Below are 21,300 nucleotides of genomic sequence, written 5' to 3' on the forward strand. Positions count from 1 at the left end.
GATCTCCTCTCAGACACTGGGGGACCCTCTATTCTCAATATATTATTTTGTTTTAAAAAGAAATGAACTACATTTAAATCCTTATTGGTTAGACATGGTGACTGAAAATTTTGGGAGTGGAGCAGAGACCGTCCCATCCCGTAACACGCTGGCTAGTTGTGGTTAAGACTGGGGGTACTGGACAACTGATCACGTCCTAATAAACGCAATAGACACAATGGCCGAACAGTGGCATCCGGAAGACCAGAAACTAACACGTTTCACCCCCCAGTTGGCGCGGCAACTGTAACCTTACAGAAAGTAAATGTTGAAACAAAAGTGTGACGACAAAACGAAACATTTAAGTACTTGATCCTAACTTAGTCTAAACAAAAGACCAGCTAATACGTCATAGTAAATCTACAATAAGCGAAAAGTTATCAAGAACATAGTCAGAATAATCAGACGATACAATAAACTAAATAACATCCCTCTACATTTAATGTCAAATAACATACCTCTAAAACTCACAATTATCTAAACAAAAATAGCAAATTCAAAACAAAAACATATTTTTTGTCATTTGTTTCCTGGCTACACTGAACTTGTTGGATACACCTATACTCATCAAAGCCTGTGAAATTTTCATTCAGAAACTGATCTTAATCGGTGTTGAAACACAAGGATTAATAATATCCCCTTCCTCTTCCTCTTCCATGACCACCACGCCTACCCCACCCACCACCTCGGCTGCCACCTCTCCCGCCATGAGAAATACCCTCAAACGCCCTGTGCACTAACTGATTGCCGCCTCCACTACCACCACCACGCCCTCGTTTGTTCACATTGTTGCCTGAACCATTTGTAGTGCTAGCCGCCCGTTTCACTCTGTTAATTTAAAACATCAAAAATTAAAACAATGTAAAAAGGGAGAACCATTTGTGATGAAATAATGATAATGGCAAAAAGGTAAATTCTAACGACAAACGATAGCATACCCGGTGGCATTAGTTGGTGGGGCTACGGTTTTGACAGCTTCTTTCCAGGATAAATTTATTCTTTTATCTCCAATAAATGAAGGTGACTTGGAATGCAGTGGCTGTGTTGATAAAAAATAATGTAAGAAAAAAAACACTATAAATAATATGCAGAAAGCATATATTACTGGCAATTGGGGTGTGAATGGGCCAGCTTCGGGCTCAAAACAGAACCAAAGACCGAAAATTTGTTTTTTTAAGTTTTTGAAAACTGTTCGGCTTCGGTATTTGATTTCAGTTTATTCGATTTGGGTACAGCTTGGTTTCGGTTTTTGTGTTTTACCATTTGGGCTTGAAGCTTTTGGGCCAAAAAGAATTGTGCCAAAATCTTTTTGTCAATGATTAATTGATTATTATACATTTAGGCTAAAATATTTGGATTATACTATTTATCAAATTCTTACAAATTACTTGACATTCATATTTGAAAAATGAAAATCCACAAATTCAGTTTGATTCAGATTTCAGTTTTAGTTAGATGCAAACCTATACCAAACCAGAAATTTGGTTTTAACTGAAACATACAACCAAACTGTCAGTTTCTGTTTAGGTTCTGTTATTTTAGTTTTTTTGGTTTACAGATTGTTTTTTTTTTTTTTGTTTCTTGCACAGTATTGCACACACCTACTAGCAAATATGGGTTAACTCAACTTTACCTGTGTCATTGCCAAAATGTTATTGCACGTTCTCAAACCTGTTGTGGCGTTCTGCTTTTGAGTTTTCTACAAATAATAATAAAAATAAAGTATTAAAAAGAATAAAAGATAACGATAATAAAAGCCTGGTAATATCTAAGACTGGGTGTGAACTTACAATATTAGCCTTTTCCTCATCAGATATTGCAGTTGCCATTGTTTTATTCTGTTGAGCCATGCCCTGAGTTAATTTCTTCATGGTAGCTTTAGCTAGTTCTTCAACACACTTCAACCTGCAGTTGCATAATTATCATTATTAACCAACAGTAGGGTATTTTGATCATGTCACATGAAATATTTGGAAAAGATATTACCTTTCTGTAAAATCTTTGTAAAACTCTGAAAAGTCCTCGCCGAGTCTATCTGATGGTTGTCCCGTCACTATCTTGTAACCACATAAGCTATTTGTGGCATTTGGTGCCTGTTGGGTAAGATTGTCAATCAGAAAAGGACAGATAGTTAAACTGTAAGCCTGTAATAATATAAATGTTTCACTGACCTTGTTAGCTAAATGATGAAATGTGTACAGTAAGCATTCAACATATGTAAAGTTCATCTCTTCTCCGGTTTTCCTTGCCGGCATGTACTTCTAATCGGTTAAAAATATAAATCAATTGATACAAAAAAGACTCCAAAAGTATATATTTGTTTTTATCAATTATCTGGTCATGATGTTCTGTAATGTTTTTATCAAATTAGATATTTACTCGAATCCATCTAGAAGGTAAAACTGTAAAAGGTCTGCTTTTTTTTCAACTGTATTATTAGCAGTATAACAAAGTCTTAAAAACGCCAACATATAAGACAAGATTTATACGGCTCACTGCATGGTTTATAATAATACCCTAAATAAAAGTATCTAAAACATTGATCCTTAAATGGTATATTAACGAAAAATATAATGTTTTTTTAACAATAAGCCCTTAATACCAAGACACAAATGTGAATGTGAATGTTTGAAAAGAATATATAATTGTATATATTTATATACCTTCAACAGCTGAACAATAGAAGGAAGAATATGGCGTGAATCCTGAGGAGTTGAGTATGGAGAACACTCAGCAAGGTTTTTAAGCAGGTCTACTTTCCGTTCTTCAGGAAGCTGCATATGAATTGGTTAAAGAGTAAACCACATGTTATAACCTGACAAAAGTTGCTATTTGCTATCTGTAATTCCTCTGTACTTTAATACTTCAGTGTTGCTTCATAGGCTGTTAACTGTTATTCATTCATTAATTGGTATAGTGACATGATATTTTGTGCCTTGAAACTTCACTATCACTATCTGGTTGATATGTGATACACTCAGCCAAACTCGGGACTTAGCTTTCTTCATTTTATGTTCCCAATATATTTTAAAAAACTAAATCAACGCATTAGATTCAGAACACATCGAAAAACATAAAGAATTTATTATCCACTCCATATCCAGATCATAATAGACATAACTTAAAGGTGTAAGAATGGCATATGGAATTCATTAGCCCCTCTATTGAACATAATGAATTAAAAGATATCGTTGTACACGTAAATTAGTTAGCTAATTAATAAATCCTACAGCTTAAAGAGCAAACCCAGTGCACAAAACTCCCACACTGTGGGTCTAGAGGGTGTCAAGCCTAGTGTAGATTCCATACACAGCATTTCTATAAGAGGGTCCTAGTCATGGAAACAGCCACTACATAAATACAGGGTAAAGATTCGGATATCTGACCCAAAATGGCCTGAAACCCCCCACCCTCAGCACAACCCAGGCATGCAGGAACCTCGTGAACGGGTTTGCCTTTTTTCTGCAAGATTCACTAATTAGATAAACTAATTTAAATATAACAATTAACTCTTTACGTTTACGTGTAATACATGGGCTAATGAATGTCATTTGTCTTCCTTACCCTTCAAGTTTTTGTCTACTATGACCTAGAATATATATATTAATTCCCAATATAGTTGATGAAATGTGAATCTATTGCATTTTCTTAAAATACATGGAGCACATGAAAGGAAAAACGCAAGACCTAGACGAACCAAGTGACCGCCTAGACAGGAACATATAAATGATATTTACCTTATCAAAAATAGGGATGATGTTCTTGTTTAAATAGTTGATGAACTTGCTACTTGAAGCACCCCTCTGCATATAATTTATACAGTTATAAGAAACTAACTTCATTTGTATGACATTAAAAAGTTCATAAAAATAACAAAATCACATACTAAGAAAAATGGAAGAGCCATATAGAGGCATGATATCAATCTATCAATATGGTCCCCATCTGAAACCTGCAACTTTCAGATCATATGATCAACAAACTATATAATCAATATTATTACAAAAAAAAATGATGCATGCAAACATCATATACTCACATCAAATTGAGCATCTAGATCTGCTTGGCTTTCAATAATTTCAATAAGCTCCTGAATCCGCTCAGTAGGAGCTTTATCTCCAAATATGTTTAAACTTTTTAAAAAATCCATAAACATTTTGAACTCGGCCCCAGTAACATCTTGCAAGCTCTGCAAGAAAAATGGAATTTAAGTATGTTTGCATGGTTATATAATCAACTAAAGTGCACTAGGAGACATTAGAAACGTACTTTTTTTATTAAATCAGTTATATGTCTTTCCATCTGTTCTTGAGGCTTCAAAAGCTCAGACTTTATAGGAAACACCTGCAGTGTTATTTATACAGACATCATCGTAAGTTATACAAACAATCAAGATTGTATTTATTGATTAAAAGTTTGTTTTCTCACCTTGTCTCTAATAAAAGTCAGGGTCCTCTCACGATTATCATCGGCCATTGGTTCATCAACACTTTCAACGTGCTTGAATAAAGCTGTCAAAGATGCTGCACGTGCATTTTAATTAATTAAATTACAGTCATACACTCATATTGATAGATAAAGACAAAGCTGTGATGCTCTAATAATATAATTAATCAATTATCATTCAAGTACCTTTAACATCTTGTCTCAACAATGACAGAAGAGCTTTATGCACTGCATCACGTTCCACGTTTTCTTCTGTAAATATTAAAGTTCTTAATGTCAAATGTAAATAAGCATATATGTGTGTGTAATAAAACAGCTTCTAAACGAAAAATAAAACTAATCAATTTTACCAGCTATGAGTAGTTGAGCAAGAATATCAACAATCTTGGGAATATGTTCTGGTGTGTCCTTGCAGAAAAGAGGGAGTCCACGAATAGCTTGCACGCGTATCTTCATAAAACGAATAACAAAACTAACATAAACAATAGAAACTTAATCTAAAAAAAATTCAAATTGTAGCAGTTCCAATATGAATTTAGCATAATAAAATTAAACACTTCAAAAAAACAAACAGAATGCTTCATCAAATGCTTTCTTCACTTCTCTTATCTCTAATTGAGTAATGTTACAGTACTAATTTAAGATATTTACCATTGAAAATTCATATATTGTCATATGTACAGCTAGCTATAAACGAACTGCAAGTTCAGCAAAATGTCCGTGAACAGTTCCACAGGAAGTTCATTAATGTTCATTCATAAAAAACATAAACAAGAAACTTTATTCAACTAACTAAATGAACGAGCACAAACAGAAGCCATGTTCATTCATGTACTGTTCAGTTATGTTCGCTAATGTTTGTATACAAACAGAAGCCATGTTCATTCATGTCCAGTTATGTTTGCTAATATTTGTATGTTTATGTTTGTTCATTAGAGGTTTTTTATACTTTTTACAATTTTAGTGGCTTTTCTAATCTTATCATATAGAACATAAAAGCAAAACTATTAACTATAAAACAAAAAAAAAACCAGTATTATGATTAACTTAAATGTAAATTAACATACGAATATGAATGTTAAAAAAAAAAACCACCAACACAAACTTGATAGCCAGACCAAACTGTCGACACTCAACACTAACAGTTCACAAACGGTTCATTTCCTTAGTAAACGAACTCGAACAAAAAGACTCATTTTGTCAGCTATTCATGAACCGTTCACTTGTCTGATAAAAGCTTAACAAACACACAATTAAAATGTAAAGCGGCATAAATCCTTTTTCTAACCCTAATTGATGACATACTCTAAATCGAAACAAAGTGATAGCAAAAGTACTAACCCCAAGCTCTTCGGCTTCACACAAATCAAGATGAGCATCAACGGCAGTGCCGGATAAGCCCGGGAAGAACTTGAAAAACCTAGGGATCAATTGGGCGGCTAATTGTCTAGCTTTAATGTTAGTACTCGTAGCGGATGCAATAATATTCTTGTAATCCTCCACGTTCTGTTATAAACATAAACATAAACATAATAACCCAATTGTATGAATGAATTTGATAATAATAATAATAAGAGTAAAAAGGAAAAGTAAAGGGTAGAAAAAGTAAAGACCTGAGATTTGTCTTTGGCTTCGTTGAGGCGTTCGCCGTACTCGTAAAGCTTCTCGATGTCGCCGGAAGCGTCGTCGGCCATTGCTGGTGTTAGTGGTGTAATAGTGTATAAGCAAGAGACTGTTGTGTTGTGAGTAAATATAAAAGGTTGTGTGTCATGTTTATGGAAGGTGAAGGGGTGAATGTGTAACATGAGTCAACAAATAGATTCTTACGATTTATTGGTGAGGTGTTTCATTTGGCACCATAGTAATCAAGCCGTTGCACTGCATATACATAGAGAATTCTTTTAGGGTCTTTTTGTTTGGCCTCCGAATGAAATCACTCAATTCGCTCAATGCTAGGGCTGTTTGGTTTGATAAAAAATACATTTGAGCAATTCAATTAACTTCTTAGTCATTCAGCTTTGAGGCAGCGCTGAATGAGAAAATAGACGTAATTACCCACGCTCCTTCCTTCTCCTTCATCACCATCGTCAATCAGTTCCTTCTTTCTCCTAATCTTCTGGCTCCTCACGCACACCACCACCTTCCTCGCTTGATTTCTGCTCGATTTCTGTTGAACCAGGCAAGGCCGGCCGTTGGGAGTGGCAGGGTGGTCGAAAGCCACAGGCCCGACAACCCGCTAGGCCCGGATTTTATTTTTTTTTGAAAAAAATTATATGTATTTTTATTAAAAACAATATGTATATTTAACGTTTAAACACAATTACATAACACTAGCTTGGTCTAGTGTCAAATAGGTATTACTCACAACCAAGAGGTTGTGTGTTTTAGCCTCACTTGAGACATATTTAATTCTTTTTTTATATAAAAGTTTTGCACACAACCCAAATTATGACCAAGTAAACCCATATAAAAATTAAACTGTTTAAACCCAACAAAATACTCCTTTTACCTAAAGCCCAAAAATATTTTCGTATTCGGCCCAAAAGTTTTTTTGCTTTCTCGGAGCAGGCCTTGGAACTAGGTATGACTTTTGTAGGGCTAGACTACGTTCGAACGACTAGGCTTAGAAGCTAGGGTTTATCACTCCTAAGAATATCTTCGATGGGGTGAAAGTTTTGATTGTTCCTAACGACCATAACAAAGGCAACGGAACTAAAAAATTCGTTTAGAGAGACTTCAAAGGAGAAATAAACTCTCACTAAGTGTATATATGAGTATACTTTACTTTATTCTACATAACAAAATTGAATTCGTTCAACAAATACATCAAAACCAACGTACAGCGATTGTGCATAATGTATAGCAATTATAGACTTACATGCCATATTTTGTTTCTTTATTGTAGACAATCACTCTTCAAGAAATCCATAAAACCCAAGGTTTGTCAAAAAAATTAAAAATATCTCCTCAACGGGCATAGGAGGGGATGTGAAGATTTGGGATGGATCCTAAAATGTCTCAAGTTCGAATCTAATCCTGTAACATCTAGGAAAAACCCATATTTATTTTGGACCAAATATGTCAACTATAAAGGTTGAAGAATTAAAAATAATCTCAAAGACAAGTAATGGGAAAAATAAAATAAGAAAAATAAGGCATTTTATGTTAAGAAAGTAAGAAAATCTATTCCACATGGAAAGATGAAAGAAAAGAAAAGCATTTCTCATAGATATAAATAAGGAATGAAACTTTCATCCCACATGGAAACAAGAAAATAAATGAAAGCTCTTTATAAGGAATCAAGTTTTCATAGAAATGTTTTAATGTGGTTAATCACTCTCCATAGTCCTAGCGGAGGGTGCGAAGCACCTGACGCGCACGGACTCGGACATGGACTCGGGCGATGGACGTTTTGATGGCGCACTTTGCACTTCACACGCTCGCATCGCCGCAAGCCGCTTTAGTATTTTGGAAAATGGAAGTATGACCAAGAAGTGGCAAGTTATCAAAGACGAAGGACCAAAAGTGAAAAATCTAATTCCAGGACCCACGCGCTACGCGATGAGCCTAGGAACAGCATCATCGCAATACGCGATGCTCTTCCCCAGAAATCAGAAAAAAAGGGGCGCCGCGCTGCGCGACCAAGGGTTAAGGGGCATCGCGCTACGCGATGACCCCATTAAGCAACCGGTGCCACGTGTCCAGCCACGTGTCAATACGTGGCAGCATCTCAACAATTGCGGCGTCGCGCTACGCGATGCCCTAAGAAAAGGGACCATCGCGCTACGCGATGGATCCCAATTTCAGCTATAAAAGGGAGGGGTGCGGCACATTCCATCTCACCCCTCCAACACACGTTTTCACACACTTTTACACACGCTAAGCCTCGGTTTGCGTGCCGACCTCGTGGAACGTGCCAAGCTCCGAAGCTCTGACGATTTATGGTGTAGTACGCGATATAGAATAGAAGTGCCGCTCGATCAGCCTTAGATAACTAACTCCGAAGTAGGGGTTCTGATTAAATTATTATTTTATTATTATTATATTAGCTTAGACCATAGTCGGGGGTATAGCCCGAACCTTGATTACTGATAAGCATAATATAACTTTTTATAAGCAAATGTTATAGTTAATTATTGTTTCTTCATGATTAAGAAACGTAATCATTTACACATAGCGGGTATAGTTAAAATAGTGTTTCTTAATAATTAAGAAATATACTATTCAATCACACAGGTTATAGTTAAAGTAATATTTCTTCTTGAAGAAGAAACCTGGTATAAATGTTTCTTCCTGAAGAAGAAACCTGGCATATAACTGATAAATAAACAAAAGGACTATAGATCCAAATATTTTATACAAATAAATGATTTGTCAAGGTTAAAGCTATACAAAACAGACTACGGGGTCTGAAGCTAGATCGTTGATCTAGATATTATTCTCGTACTATATGTCCGAGATAACAGTCAATCAATCAATCAGAAAGCTGAAAACAGAAACAGGAATCGGTAACAGAAACTGATTTACAGACAGGGGTCAGTAATCAAACTGATCAATATACAGGAATCAATGTCAGAAACTGATTTACAATCATAAAAAGGTGAATACGCCCTAAACTTTTATAACTCTTTTAGAGTCTGAACTGTTTACATAGGATTTACGAATCCTTAAAATTTTGTGTTATAATAATGAGAAACATGCATACTTAGATTAAGAGTATACATGTGTCTGGATCCATACATTCATGGTGACTCGGAATTCCCCGAGGCCATGCATATCATCAAACATGCCTCTGGTAGTCTACGGGACTGATAAGAGAAATGATATTGTGTATATGATTAATTGTACATGTACTTAGGGTAATTTTAACCCAATTGAGTTGGGTGCCTAATGAGTATTGTCACAAAGGTATTGTTATTGTTTATGCAATGGTATTATTGAGTCAGCGTCATTCACCGGCTGTGTGCTGACGTATTTTTCCCCCACATTTCAGGGAAACTGTAAAAGAATAGAACTGACAGGCAGGACTGATAGAAGATTGGAGACATAGTCATTAAGAGGTGATATACTGGCTCAGATATTTTATTTAGAAAATCATAAAGAATTATATTTTTAAGAGACAGGTATTTAAATTATCAAACGGGTATTCAACTCCCGAGATTTCAATATAATAATATTTTATCTGAAAAGACTTTCGCTGATATTTTATTATACAATATCCCAATGGGTATTCTAACCCGACATTTTATAAATGAATAATATATTTTAAAGACTTCCGCTAAAACAAACCCGCAACTCTGATATATTTTCAAAACCGGATGCCAACTAACGGGTGTTGCACCTAGGCCTTGAATCGGGGTGTGACAAATCCTAACCGGGTTTTACTGCAGCGAGCCTTCGAACATCGGGTTATCCTCGAAATAAGAGATGGTGGGCTTGGGTTACCTAACGTCATTATAAAATATTCTAATTCATTATTATACTATACTATAAATTATATGTAAACATGCAGTATAATATGATCTGATGACCAAACTTAGTCTTCTTATGTTTAGACCTCCTTAGTTCTAATGACACCGTCAATTTGCATCATGTTTTTGTCCCTTCACATAATAATCATGATTAGGGATAAAAACGTAAAAAAAAAAAAAAATATCAACGTGGTTTACGTTTAAGAGGAAGAAGACTTTGCATAAAATAATGCATCACCACCCATTGTATATATGCATTACCTTTATAACTATTTTAAAATCTGGAAATTAAGCACATGAATACATGATGCAAGCTTTACTTCCGTTGACTAAATTATTAATTGGTGGAAAAATTACCAAAATGACCATTTTACCCATCCAGATTCCAAGACTAGCCCCTTTTTATCTAAAATACCCAAAGTGATCTTTTAAAAATTGCCGGTCTGACCGTTGTTATTCTTCTTAATTTAGAATCATTATAATCAAAGCCACCTGCCCTAATAAAACGGCGGGTCCGATTAAAGTTAAAATATTCTAACAGTTTTTTGTTGTTTCTCACGAGACCACAAGATATATGGACAACCAAAAACAGACAGTCCGACTATATTTCAAAGTGCTTCTGTCATACCAACTGGTTATCACTTTAGTTGAATTTGTCTTGAGCCACCACCCTCACAACCTAAACCAGCAACCTCACAAACAAAAGAGGTGTCATCACAAACTAAACCGACGCCCTCACAAACTCTAAATCGGCGGCATCATAACCTAAATTGCCTGTCCAACGGCAGCACTTTGAAATACCTTCGGGCCGCCTGCTTTTGGATGCCTATATTACATATATCTCCTCGGAAACAGTCAAAAACCATCACAACTTTTTAACTATAGTCGGACCCACCATTTTGGTTAATTTTGAGAAAAGATGGTTAACCTTGAAGCGTGAGTGGTCATAATGGCTATTTTGGTCATTTTCCCTTAATGATTTGGTAGTACACAGAATTGATCAAGTAATGGATGCTGCAATACAAATTAATTAATTATTTTTTTTATTCCGTTGACTAAATTATTAATGATTTTGTAATACCTTTGACTAAAACTTGTACATTTAAAAGCGAAGGGAAATGAATTTTTGAAGTATTCATTTGTAATACATCTTAGAGACACAATCAAATACTTAAAAATATGCTGGTGATGTTATTGACATTACTGTTCTTGCTTATGCCAGGTTCTAGCCATGGCCAATGCTCAAATACAAGTACAACCACCTTCCAAAAAAACCAAAGAATCCTTATGGATTTACTTACCAAAAATACTCCTCTTCATAATGGATATTATTATTCAAGTGTAGGGAATAATTCAAATCAAGTCTATGGTGTTTCTCAGTGTAAAGCTACGATATCTTCAGATGTTTGTGCCAAGTGTTTAAATTCATCCATGGGTTCGGGTTTGTTTGACGAATGCCCTGGATCCCCGGAAATAGAATCTACAAAAAGTTTCTGCACCACAACAATCTCCAATAAGAATATAGTTGGAGTTTGGAGCAACTCCTCAACCGCTTCATTTGGAAACGAAGGATTAGACGACCCATTGGTGTTTTCTAAAGGGTTTTCGATGATGCAAGATTTAGCAAGCACAGTTCCTTATCAACCGTTAATGTATCAAGCCGCTGAAATAGATGTTGGGGTGGATGGATAAAGGTATGGCTTGGCTCAGTGCGGAAGAGATTTGAGTAAGTTGAATTGCCAAAATTGTTTGGAGGATAGATTACTGGCGTATAGACCGTACGTGGAGAGTAGAACTGGATGGGAGATTCTTGGGACCGCTTGCAGCATGTGGTATTTTAACGTTTCAGATCCTTACAAGAATGTAGGTGTATATATGGTCGGGGTCGCCAATTCGAATGTGCCAGCAGATAATCAATCTTCACCTGGAACAACTAGTGTAACCTCGGGTAACTTGCTCTTATACAAACTTTGTGATTTGTCCAGAGGTTTTTTTATTTATTATAAATAGTATCAAAATATTAAATTAAGTTAAGGGAGAAAATCATATTCAGATTAAGCACTAGGGAAAAAATATTAAGTTAAAGAAACCCTCGTGTTTCATCACTTCCATATATTGGCTCGGAGGTTAATAAACGGGCTAAGAAAAATGTCTTGTCTGCCAAGGCTCCAGAGATGCCTAACAGACTCAGGGAAGAACCTGTGTAGCCTTGCCAGACAAGGAACACTCTTAGTTTGTTTATTCACATTTAGGCACCTCTGTAGCCCACCCAACACGCACGTGCAAGGTGGGTGGCAGTGCCAAGTCATTTTTAGTGGAATAATTTGTGTTTGAAGGTGCCTAAAGAGCTAAAGTGGCCAAATTCTATTAGTTATGCCTATAATGCTTCAGTTAAAATTCTTTGAATATTTTGAGAAATTTCTAGTCAAAGACGTCTATTTTGGTATTTTTTTTCCAAGAATTAACGTGGGCATAAATTAGTTAGACAAGCTTACGTGAAATCTTGGAAAAAATCAGAGCATCTCGAACGTGGGAAGGAGAGGCCATCCAGTATGGCGGGGGACTGACAGTGTACCGGTGATTAGAGTTGTATTTAAGTCGTTGGGATTGGTGACGTACACCATTGTTTCTCTTGGTTTAATTAATATCCTCTTAAGCATATTTCTGAATTAATGTGCTAACGATTTGTACTTTTATGGCTGCCTTTATCAGGAGCTCAAAGATACCATGGAGGGGTCGGAATTGGAACCTGCATATGGATCATTAGTTTCACAATACTATTATTAGCAACTCAGTTTTCCATTTGCCATGAATGATTGTGATGAAGTGGATTCATATTATGTAATGAGTTCAAGATTGCAGTTTTACCCGTAACATTATTTGTTCAATTTTTAGTTTCATTATCTTAAATTGTGGTTCTAGTGAAATATACTTTGGTCTTTGGTTTCTTAGATTAATAGAGAGAAAATGCTTTATTTTAGTTGCGTTGTTGGTTGTTGGATCCTATGTTTTTCTCCTTCAAAGAAGGTACCATGGGTGGTTGAAGGGGTGGTCGGTGGTGGACGGAGTGTGGTTTGTATAACGAAGAAACTGTGTTGTGATGGGCGGCTAAGAGTAGGTAAATATAAAGGGTTACGTATGATGTTTGTGGAAGATGAAGGGGTGAATGTGTAACATGAGTCAAAATACACGCAAATAGATTCATAGAATCTATTGGTGATTTGTTGAGTTGTTTCATTTGGCTACATATTAATCAAGTACAAATATGTTTGGAGTTCGTGACTCAGAGACATAGACAAAGTCCCATTAAAAAATTTTGGGTTCGAGTCCTAGGAAATACAAAAATTTTGTATTCAAAACAAATGAGCATTTGAACATCATCTTAAACTCTATTCAAATGGACTACTCCAGTTTAGAAACTACTTTAGTTTAAGGTTTTATAGATAAAGAATATAAAAAACAACTGTGACCTCATAAATAAAGAACAATTATGACTCAAAACTTGTTTATTATTATTGATAAAGATTACATCGATTGTATTTATAACATTAGCAATCCTAATCAAACTAGAAATCTTAATAGGAGAAAAAATAAATTAAAAACTACTGGATTTGTAAGTACGACGTATAAACCATTTAACTTATCGTACTTACACAAAATTACTCTGACAGAATCCCGTCAGGACCTACAGACTTGGGCCCAACCCAGACATTAGCCACCGAGTAAAGTAGCTTTAGCTTGTGGGTTATCGTTCCAACAAATGTTGGTCCTTTGGGTTTTGTTTTGGTCATGTTATAAAGTGGATTAAACTAATCGAAAGCGAGTCACCCAACTAATGGAACTATTTTCGGGTTTTTTATTTACATTGGGAAGCCGTCAGAACATGCTTTGCTAATTATGGATTGCATTGTTCAAGTTGTGGTTGTAATATTACTATTATTACTACAACACAAATCATAAACTCGTAAAGATAGATTTTCCATTGGTGTAAGAACACGATTTTCGGCCCCAAAACAAAAGAAAGTAATTATTGCATGTGAAAGAAAAGGTTAAGCCCAAAACAATTTTATGATGCTACATGCACTTCTTTTCTTTCTCTGTTCATCATGGAGGTGAAAAAAACCCGGTTCTGTATCTGACCCGATGGAAATGACCCATAACCGGTTTCAGGTCGTACCCGGTATGCCCTTGTTTATACTCAGAAATCCCTACCCGGTTCTACAATTTGTTTCTGAGATCGGTCCGATTCTTACCCGGTTCCGGTTCCAACCAGGTTCCGGTTCCTACCCGAAATAACCAGTTCAACCGCGTTTTGCATTAAATAATCTCAAATCTAGCCATTGGAACCATTTCCAACGGCATTATAGCCGTTTATGACCGTTGGAACCGGTTTTTGAGGTCCCCCAGGTATATATAATTGTTTTGGATCAATTGGTGTAATACCAAGTCAAAAACATCAAAAAAAAAAAGAAAAGAAAAGAAAAGAAAAGAAAAACTACTCATTTTACACTCCCAATTCACCTGCACCTCCATTTTTTTCAACTACCACGTACCACCACCACTTGTTAATTGTCATGGCAAGCAAAAACAAAGACAAAAAGAATGCGCCTTCTTCACCCGTTTTTATTGATCCGGTCGGTGTTGAAGATGACCCCGAGGTCAGCGAAGATGTATGGCGCAGTTGATTTTTTGGAGTTGATCAATTGAGACCTTAAGGCTCGTTGCAAATTTTGTGGCACTTTTTAAAATCATGACTCGAACTTAACTTTAAAAAACATATCAAAAAGAAATTTTGCAAGGCGTTAAAAGAAGTTCCCGCATCGTACCAAGTCAAATTGGGTCAAGATGGTACAATTTTTCATTCAAACATGAAAGTGATTCGTGATAGAATGACGAAGTTCATGATTCAAGAAGGTTTGCCATTTAACCACTTTGACAATCCTCGTCTGATGGTCATGATTCGAGAGACTTTTCAACTTCGCTACACTCATATAAGTCAAACCACCCTTAGACATTTTCTAAAATTATGGGAATGTGCAAGATATGATTTAGTTGAGTTTTAGAAATTCTTAATTTGATTGGACGGTCTCGCCAATGAAACCATCTACGGAAGACAGAGACGAAGAGGACTAGAGCAACCGCTTTTTATATATTATTTGTATTTGTTCTAGTCATGTTTTATGTAACCGGTTTTTATCTATTTGGACCCGAATCACCCGATCAAGTTTAATGTAACCGGTTTTTATATTATTATTCTTACTTTTTTTTAGAAAAGATTAAAACAAAATTTTAAAAAATAACCATTTAAAGTCATAACTCAAAAGCATATAAAACACCACTTCATTCATTAGCGTAACGACGAACATTTTATTATACAACGACAAATTACAAACATTATTAAACATATAAACCAAAATAACAAACGTTGTTCAAACGTTGGACTACTCTTCATCCCGTTCTCTACGCCCATTAAGCTTTGTTACCGGGGGCGGGAGTTGCAAAGCTAGACTACTCTCCCGCTTCTGCTTTTATGGCGTCCAAACGTTTTTTTTTTTCGGGCAATACTTATCGGTATGCTTTCAGAGAGTAGAGTTTGACACCGCTTTGAGAAACTTCTCACAGTACTTGCACCGAGTCATCTCCTGTGTGTCGGTCATAACACACAAGTCATAATGCGTCCAAACCTTCGGGCATCTTGGGGTTTCGAATACCATAACAATATCATCATTACTTGCCATGGTTTGTCAGTTTAAACAGATTTGCGGTTTAAAGGGCGTTTGAGAGTTAAAAGATTAAAGAGACAAAATATTGGCATTGAATTTATTTTTGTCTCTTTTATCTCAATGCATCAACATTCACCATCCCTTCCAAGCTCCTCCACAACCTTTTCCAAAACTTTGAAAATATATAACTGAATAGAATGTACTTTATTTTTGTGTGAATTAAATAAGATTTGGCTAATTTACACTTTTGATCTCTCTACTATCTATTTTTCAACTGTTGAATTAATTCTATAATTCTTTTCTTTACTTAAAATTTATAAAATCACCTCTATACATAATAATAATAAAATATGATGAGTATCTATATCTATATCTATATCTATATCTATATCTATATCTATATTACATTATAAAAGGTCACCTTTTAACTCTCCTCCATTTGAATTAATTGCCCTTGCCTGAAAATTCTATCCTCAATTTATTTTAATTCACGTCAGTTTCTATCCTCATTGCTACTTTCTATGCTATACGAAATTCACCATCATCATCACCAGGGTTTGGTTGTGGTTTATTGGTATTCAACTGATTTCAGTTTCAATTAAATTACTAACAAGTGGTTTCAGTTTCCATAACGAATGGCTATTATATTCACTGCTAACCTGCCTCTCTCTTAACGATACCAATTCTTATTGTTTAGGTTCAATGAAATAGTGTGAAGCAGAGGTGAAAATGAGAGCGATGACTGACAAAGACACCGGTAATTCTTATTGTTCAGGTAATCGTTTTTGACCTATTTGTAAGCTTTGTGTTGTTAAACGATTTAATCAATTGTTTTTAACCTAATTGATTGTGTTGGTGTTGTAAGTTTGTTCTTCATTGTTTACAATTTTTAAGGTTAATGATGTCTCTCTAGCTGTAAGTTGTTTGTTCTTCATTCTTTCAATTTTGCAGGGTTACTGAGTCGGTGAATTGAAGTTTTGGTGTGCAATCGCTTCAACTAAATGCTATCCCTAAATCAGATGCTTCCAAACTCACTGCCAAGGTATCGGATTTCATAAGGCTTCCAGTAATGCTTTGTTACACATAAGATTTGAATATATTTTTCATGTTATTTTATTTACACATCAGATTTTTTCCTTCTATCTCTGTCGATTGAATCCCCCATTTCCAGTTAAATCACAGCACCCATCACCAAAACGATGTATGCACACCGGTCTTACGTGCCTCTCCGCTGTCGTCGATGACGCAATCAACGATTGTCATTGACTTTTTGCACTTTCGTTTGAAACTATATGTTATTGATTTATCGTTCATTTTGTTTGATTTGATTTAATGGTTAGTAAAACTTGTCTGCCATTGAGTTGAAGCCTGTATGAAGTATTTGATGTTAATTATTGTAAAGAAATCATTTCATGTATATAGATCAGTTTTTATTTTTGATTGTTTGTAAATCTGTGAGGAATTTGCTCTGTGTGGGTTAAGTGGTTAACTTGGTGGAAGCATATTTCAATGGATGGAGTTGAATGGTAGCGTCAATGGTGATCGAAGAAGACGGTCCGGCTGGGGTTTGAAGCTTGCAACAGATTGGCATCAACAAACCGGCGCACACGACGATGTCTACGTAACGTTCATTCATACAACATCCGCTAATGACAAGTAAGTCTTTTTGTGGGAAAAAAATGGCTCAAAATAATCAGTTTGGGCATAAAAGCCATAATTTTAATTAATAATAATTATAATTACTTTATTATTATGCATTTGACCTTAAATTTTGTAGGCTATACAAATTATGGTGTAAGGGACTCCTGATCAGAGGTAAAAACAAACTTTATAAACATTTCTTTTTATTTTTTTAAGTTGCTAAGTATTTTGTATATAATTAGGCAAATTTGCAGGGGTATTGATGGAATTGGGAATGACGGTCAACATGGTCAAAGCTTGAGGACACACTTTGGCAATGGTGACTCAGAAGGAAACATTAGAGGAATTCTTAGTGAAGTAAGTTTGTATATAATTTAGGATAGGGTGTTTAAGAACGTTTAGCTTTTTTTGTGATTTTAAATAATAAAGACTAAAAAGTGTCTTTTAGGGTTGTATGTAACCAACACACCCTGCACCTACTTAAGTAATATACATGGGTCAAAATGGTTAAAAACCCCGGTAAAAACGCACGGATTCTTTTGGTGATTATATTATTTACCCATTTGATAGGGTGCTGATGAATACATCCCAAATTTATGTATATAAGTAAATGGATCGATTAATATGTTCAAAGTTTGTAACTATTCTCGATCTTTCGGCAATTATGCTATTTATCCGCTTGACCTTTTGGATGAAATACAACCCTGATGTATATAGATAGATGGGTCGATTAAAATGTTAAAGTTTTTAACTTTCTTGATCTTTTGGTGATTATTTTAGGCTATGTTCATGGGACCAGCAAAGAAGCCAAAACACACATAGTAGAATGGAATGGAAATGAAGGAGCTGCACGAAGATTATATCTTGAATTTTGTAAACAATCTTTAGGCGTTAAGAAGTAATCCAAGGCATCTGTTAACAATATCTAATTCCGCAGACTCTTCGATAGTTGTTACGAGATCGAGTATACCTGCAGTGAGATTATGATGGCAGAATCTAGACGTGGTGTACTCGACATACTTGAAAAAACTTTCTCGAGATATAAAATCATCGATATCGAAATACAAAAATGGAAAAGCAGCAGTTAGGTGAAACCAGGTCTTAGACAATACATTCATTCGAGCAAGGTCTTTCGGAAAGGAATCCGAATCAATAAACGGTTGCGGTTGCCAAAGATGGGGCGACAATGGCGGAGATGGTGGCCTTTGGTGGTTTTCTCTCGGGAAGAAACAAATGGAAAATCAAAGATTTGGGAACTCAATGAAATAAGTGAAGCTTCTCACTGTCGGTCACTAAAAATTCCAGAAAATATGGGAGTTACAAAGGTGTATTGGCTTCTTATAACTTGGTTATATTGTTAAATCAATGTTCAATTATTAACTTTTATTGATCATGCAGATATCAAGATTATTAAATATAAATTCAGGAAAATCTATTTTGCCTTAAGCATCAAATGTTGTGAAAATGACACCGTAGTGAGCACAATTCAAGTGGCAAGGTAAGTGAGATGTTAGTTTGACTTTAGTACAAGGTTGATAGTAGGTCATAGTTTTACTTTTGAGGTTAAACACTTAAACTTGTTTCTACAGGAAACAACCAGTGTTGCCCCTCAACTATGGCTCAAGCGGGATTTTGATGACAACCGGTGTTGCGAAAACCTACCTCAAGAATCAATTTCTTGCTTTGAATTGTCCAAAAATGATTAGCAAGTGATGTCAGCATCAAGAGGAAAAATTTCTTTATTCAACATGATGACTTTTAAGGTAACGTTGACTAAATTTTTAGCATCAAATTTAATGGAATTAGATCAAGATTTTGAAAAGTTTTGTTATAGAGATGAAAGCTTTTTAACAAATAACCACCTTTCAAAGATGTTCGCGATGAATATAAAACACAAAAATCTCTTTGATTTGATTTTTATTTTGAACGATGTTTTACCTTAAAAGTCAACTTCATGCAGGCAATGACAACATTTATGCCTCCACCACCACCTACTTTTCTTGTTTTCCATACCCAAGACAACAATAGTGGTGCTATCAATATGGATGTTTTGGCCATCACGATACATAATGTTCATGTTGACAAGGTAAATCAATGTTTTAATATTAAAAGTCAAGTGCCACATTGTTTGGAATTTGGACTTGTCTAACGGCCCAAATGGTTAATTCTTTTGCACAGGGCCAAATAGACTTTCGAACCTGTTTATTTTTAAGCTAATATTCGTGTTGATAAAATAAATAAAAAGAGACTCACATTATTTCGAGTTGCAAAAATGGTGGGTCGGGCACCATTGAAATGACCCAAATAGTTAACTTTTCATAAGAGTCAAAACATACCGAACAGTTATTCGATGGGTCAAAATGGGCCAAACAATAACTTTTTGTTAGGGTCAAAATTGCCCAAATAGTTAACTTTTCATAAGAGTCAAAACAGGCCGAACAGTTATTCGTGGGTCAAAATGGGCCAAACAGTTAACTTTTTGTTATGGTCAAAATTCCCAAATAGTTAACTTTTCATAAAGGTCAAAATGGCGCAAATTGTTATCGTATGGGCCTAACATTTGTAAAGTAATCTTCATGTTTGATTTCGAGAAGCTTACATTTCTCATGCTAAACTGCATCAAATTTTGATAAGTATAATTATTGAACAAGGGACAATCCAGTAACTTATCAATAAGGCAAGTGCTTGAAGCTTCTAAATAATTAGGGTCAACATTTTTATAGAAAAAATTATTTTCGTATCAGGCTTGATCATAATCAAGTAAATGTTAATGTAATATCTTATATATTCTGATAATAATATAAGGCTTGAGACACGAGTTTCCAGATTTGTGTTTTTAAAGGTGTGATGATAAATTAATCAAATCTTCAACTCATAATTTATTTACCTATTGAATGCATATGTTGGGTGAAAGTTTCTGATGTTTCTTTGTTAGTTTCCTAATTTTAAGCAACTTTACGTATATTGTAAATGTCTTATTTTATGCATTATTAAGAAATCAACTAAACTGGAAGTTGGATTACATTACGTTGCATTTGGTTAGATTTTGTGGTTTATTTGATTTGCTGCTCATGATTTGGATTACTGATTTAATAATAGAATAATTTTTCTTTTACTGGTTTGTTGGGCGTGTAACAATCACTGGTTTGTTGGGCGTGTAACAATCGAATCACTAGAGAAACTAACAAATGTGAAACTTCTACATGTGTATCCAATATGAAATACATTTATAAAAGGTCTAGACACAAATAAACAGTCACTATTATATTATAACACCTTCACACGACCCCGTCGCAACGTGCGGGCTCCTTTGCTAGTAAGTTTATAACAAATATTTTTACGTTTATCACTTGTGTCAATATATGTTAAAATTTGTGCAAGCAAGAGCTTCTTCGGTTTATGTTTTCCAAAATAAAATACGGCAAAACAACCAATTATAAGTTTATAACACATGAACCAACAACGCCACACACAAAGAACAAACATACACCAATTACCTATCATTATATGATTTAACTATGTTTGGTTTAAACAATATTTGTCTTTTTTATTTTTATTATTTAGATGAACTAAAAATTCAATTGTGCTTGGAAGTTGGAACAATTATGATTAAACTATTAAAACATGATTCTATTTTTTCTTCTTATGTTTTGAAATTTTGGCATATTATACCTAAATAAATCTGGCCTTGTATTTAAAAACGTATTTTTGTAAAATCTTATAACAATAAATCGTTTAGATCGCAAATCTATGAGATCGACTTAGATATTACTCATTCAGTTTAATCTCTTCATGGATTCGACTCAGGAAAAAATATAAACAAATTTAGTGTAGTTGGTTGCCAGGGAATTTCGAAAGATTTACCACCTGTATACAACCCACTTTACCCAAGTTCAAATCTTAAAACAATGGTGTTGTCCCATATTAGTAGTTACACTTGTTGGAATCAAATCGGAAACTCCTAAGAAGTTCTCGTAAAA

General features: G+C 34.9%; 1 protein-coding gene and 1 pseudogene across 2 annotated transcripts; one reads left to right on the forward strand and one right to left on the reverse strand.

Annotated features, from left to right (window-relative positions):
* Positions 1–466: 466 nt before the first annotated feature.
* Positions 467–6,191, reverse strand: LOC143583050 (apoptosis inhibitor 5-like protein API5). 2 transcript variants are annotated; one of them, XM_077065472.1, is made up of 16 exons: positions 6,099–6,191; positions 5,827–5,991; positions 4,836–4,935; positions 4,672–4,737; positions 4,468–4,562; positions 4,309–4,383; positions 4,079–4,228; positions 3,926–3,997; positions 3,777–3,842; positions 2,703–2,813; positions 2,211–2,300; positions 2,026–2,132; positions 1,830–1,944; positions 1,673–1,738; positions 978–1,078; positions 467–867 (listed from the first exon to the last, which is right to left on the reverse strand). In XM_077065472.1, the coding sequence occupies exons 1-16, from the start codon at positions 6,177–6,179 to the stop codon at positions 666–668; spliced, it is 1,662 nt and encodes a 553-aa protein (XP_076921587.1). In that variant the 5' UTR covers positions 6,180–6,191; the 3' UTR covers positions 467–665. The 2 variants fall into 2 exon arrangements, with proteins under 2 accessions (XP_076921587.1, XP_076921588.1); XM_077065473.1 differs by having other exon boundaries at positions 468–867; positions 3,926–3,991.
* Positions 6,192–11,004: 4,813 nt separating this feature from the next.
* LOC143583048 (antimicrobial ginkbilobin-2-like protein) lies at positions 11,005–12,772 on the forward strand (annotated as a pseudogene).
* The last annotated feature ends 8,528 nt before the right edge of the window (positions 12,773–21,300 follow it).

The sequence above is a fragment of the Bidens hawaiensis genome, unplaced genomic scaffold (genome assembly GCF_021521415.1).
Source record: "Bidens hawaiensis isolate Kalapana, Puna unplaced genomic scaffold, B.hawaiensis_p1.1 tig00032112_1, whole genome shotgun sequence".
NCBI classification, from domain to species: domain Eukaryota; kingdom Viridiplantae; phylum Streptophyta; class Magnoliopsida; order Asterales; family Asteraceae; genus Bidens; species Bidens hawaiensis.

Excerpts from the sequence above, each read along its gene's own strand:
- LOC143583050 (XM_077065472.1), bottom strand. The coding sequence starts at position 6,179 with ATGGCCGACGACGCTTCCGGCGACATCGAGAAGCTTTACGAGTACGGC. Across the intron at positions 4,384-4,467 it reads TGACTTTTATTAGAGACAAG|GTGTTTCCTATAAAGTCTGA; the intron begins GTGAGAAAACAA and ends ATAACACTGCAG. Across the intron at positions 868-977 it reads CCACCAACTAATGCCACCGG|AGTGAAACGGGCGGCTAGCA; the intron begins GTATGCTATCGT and ends TTAAATTAACAG.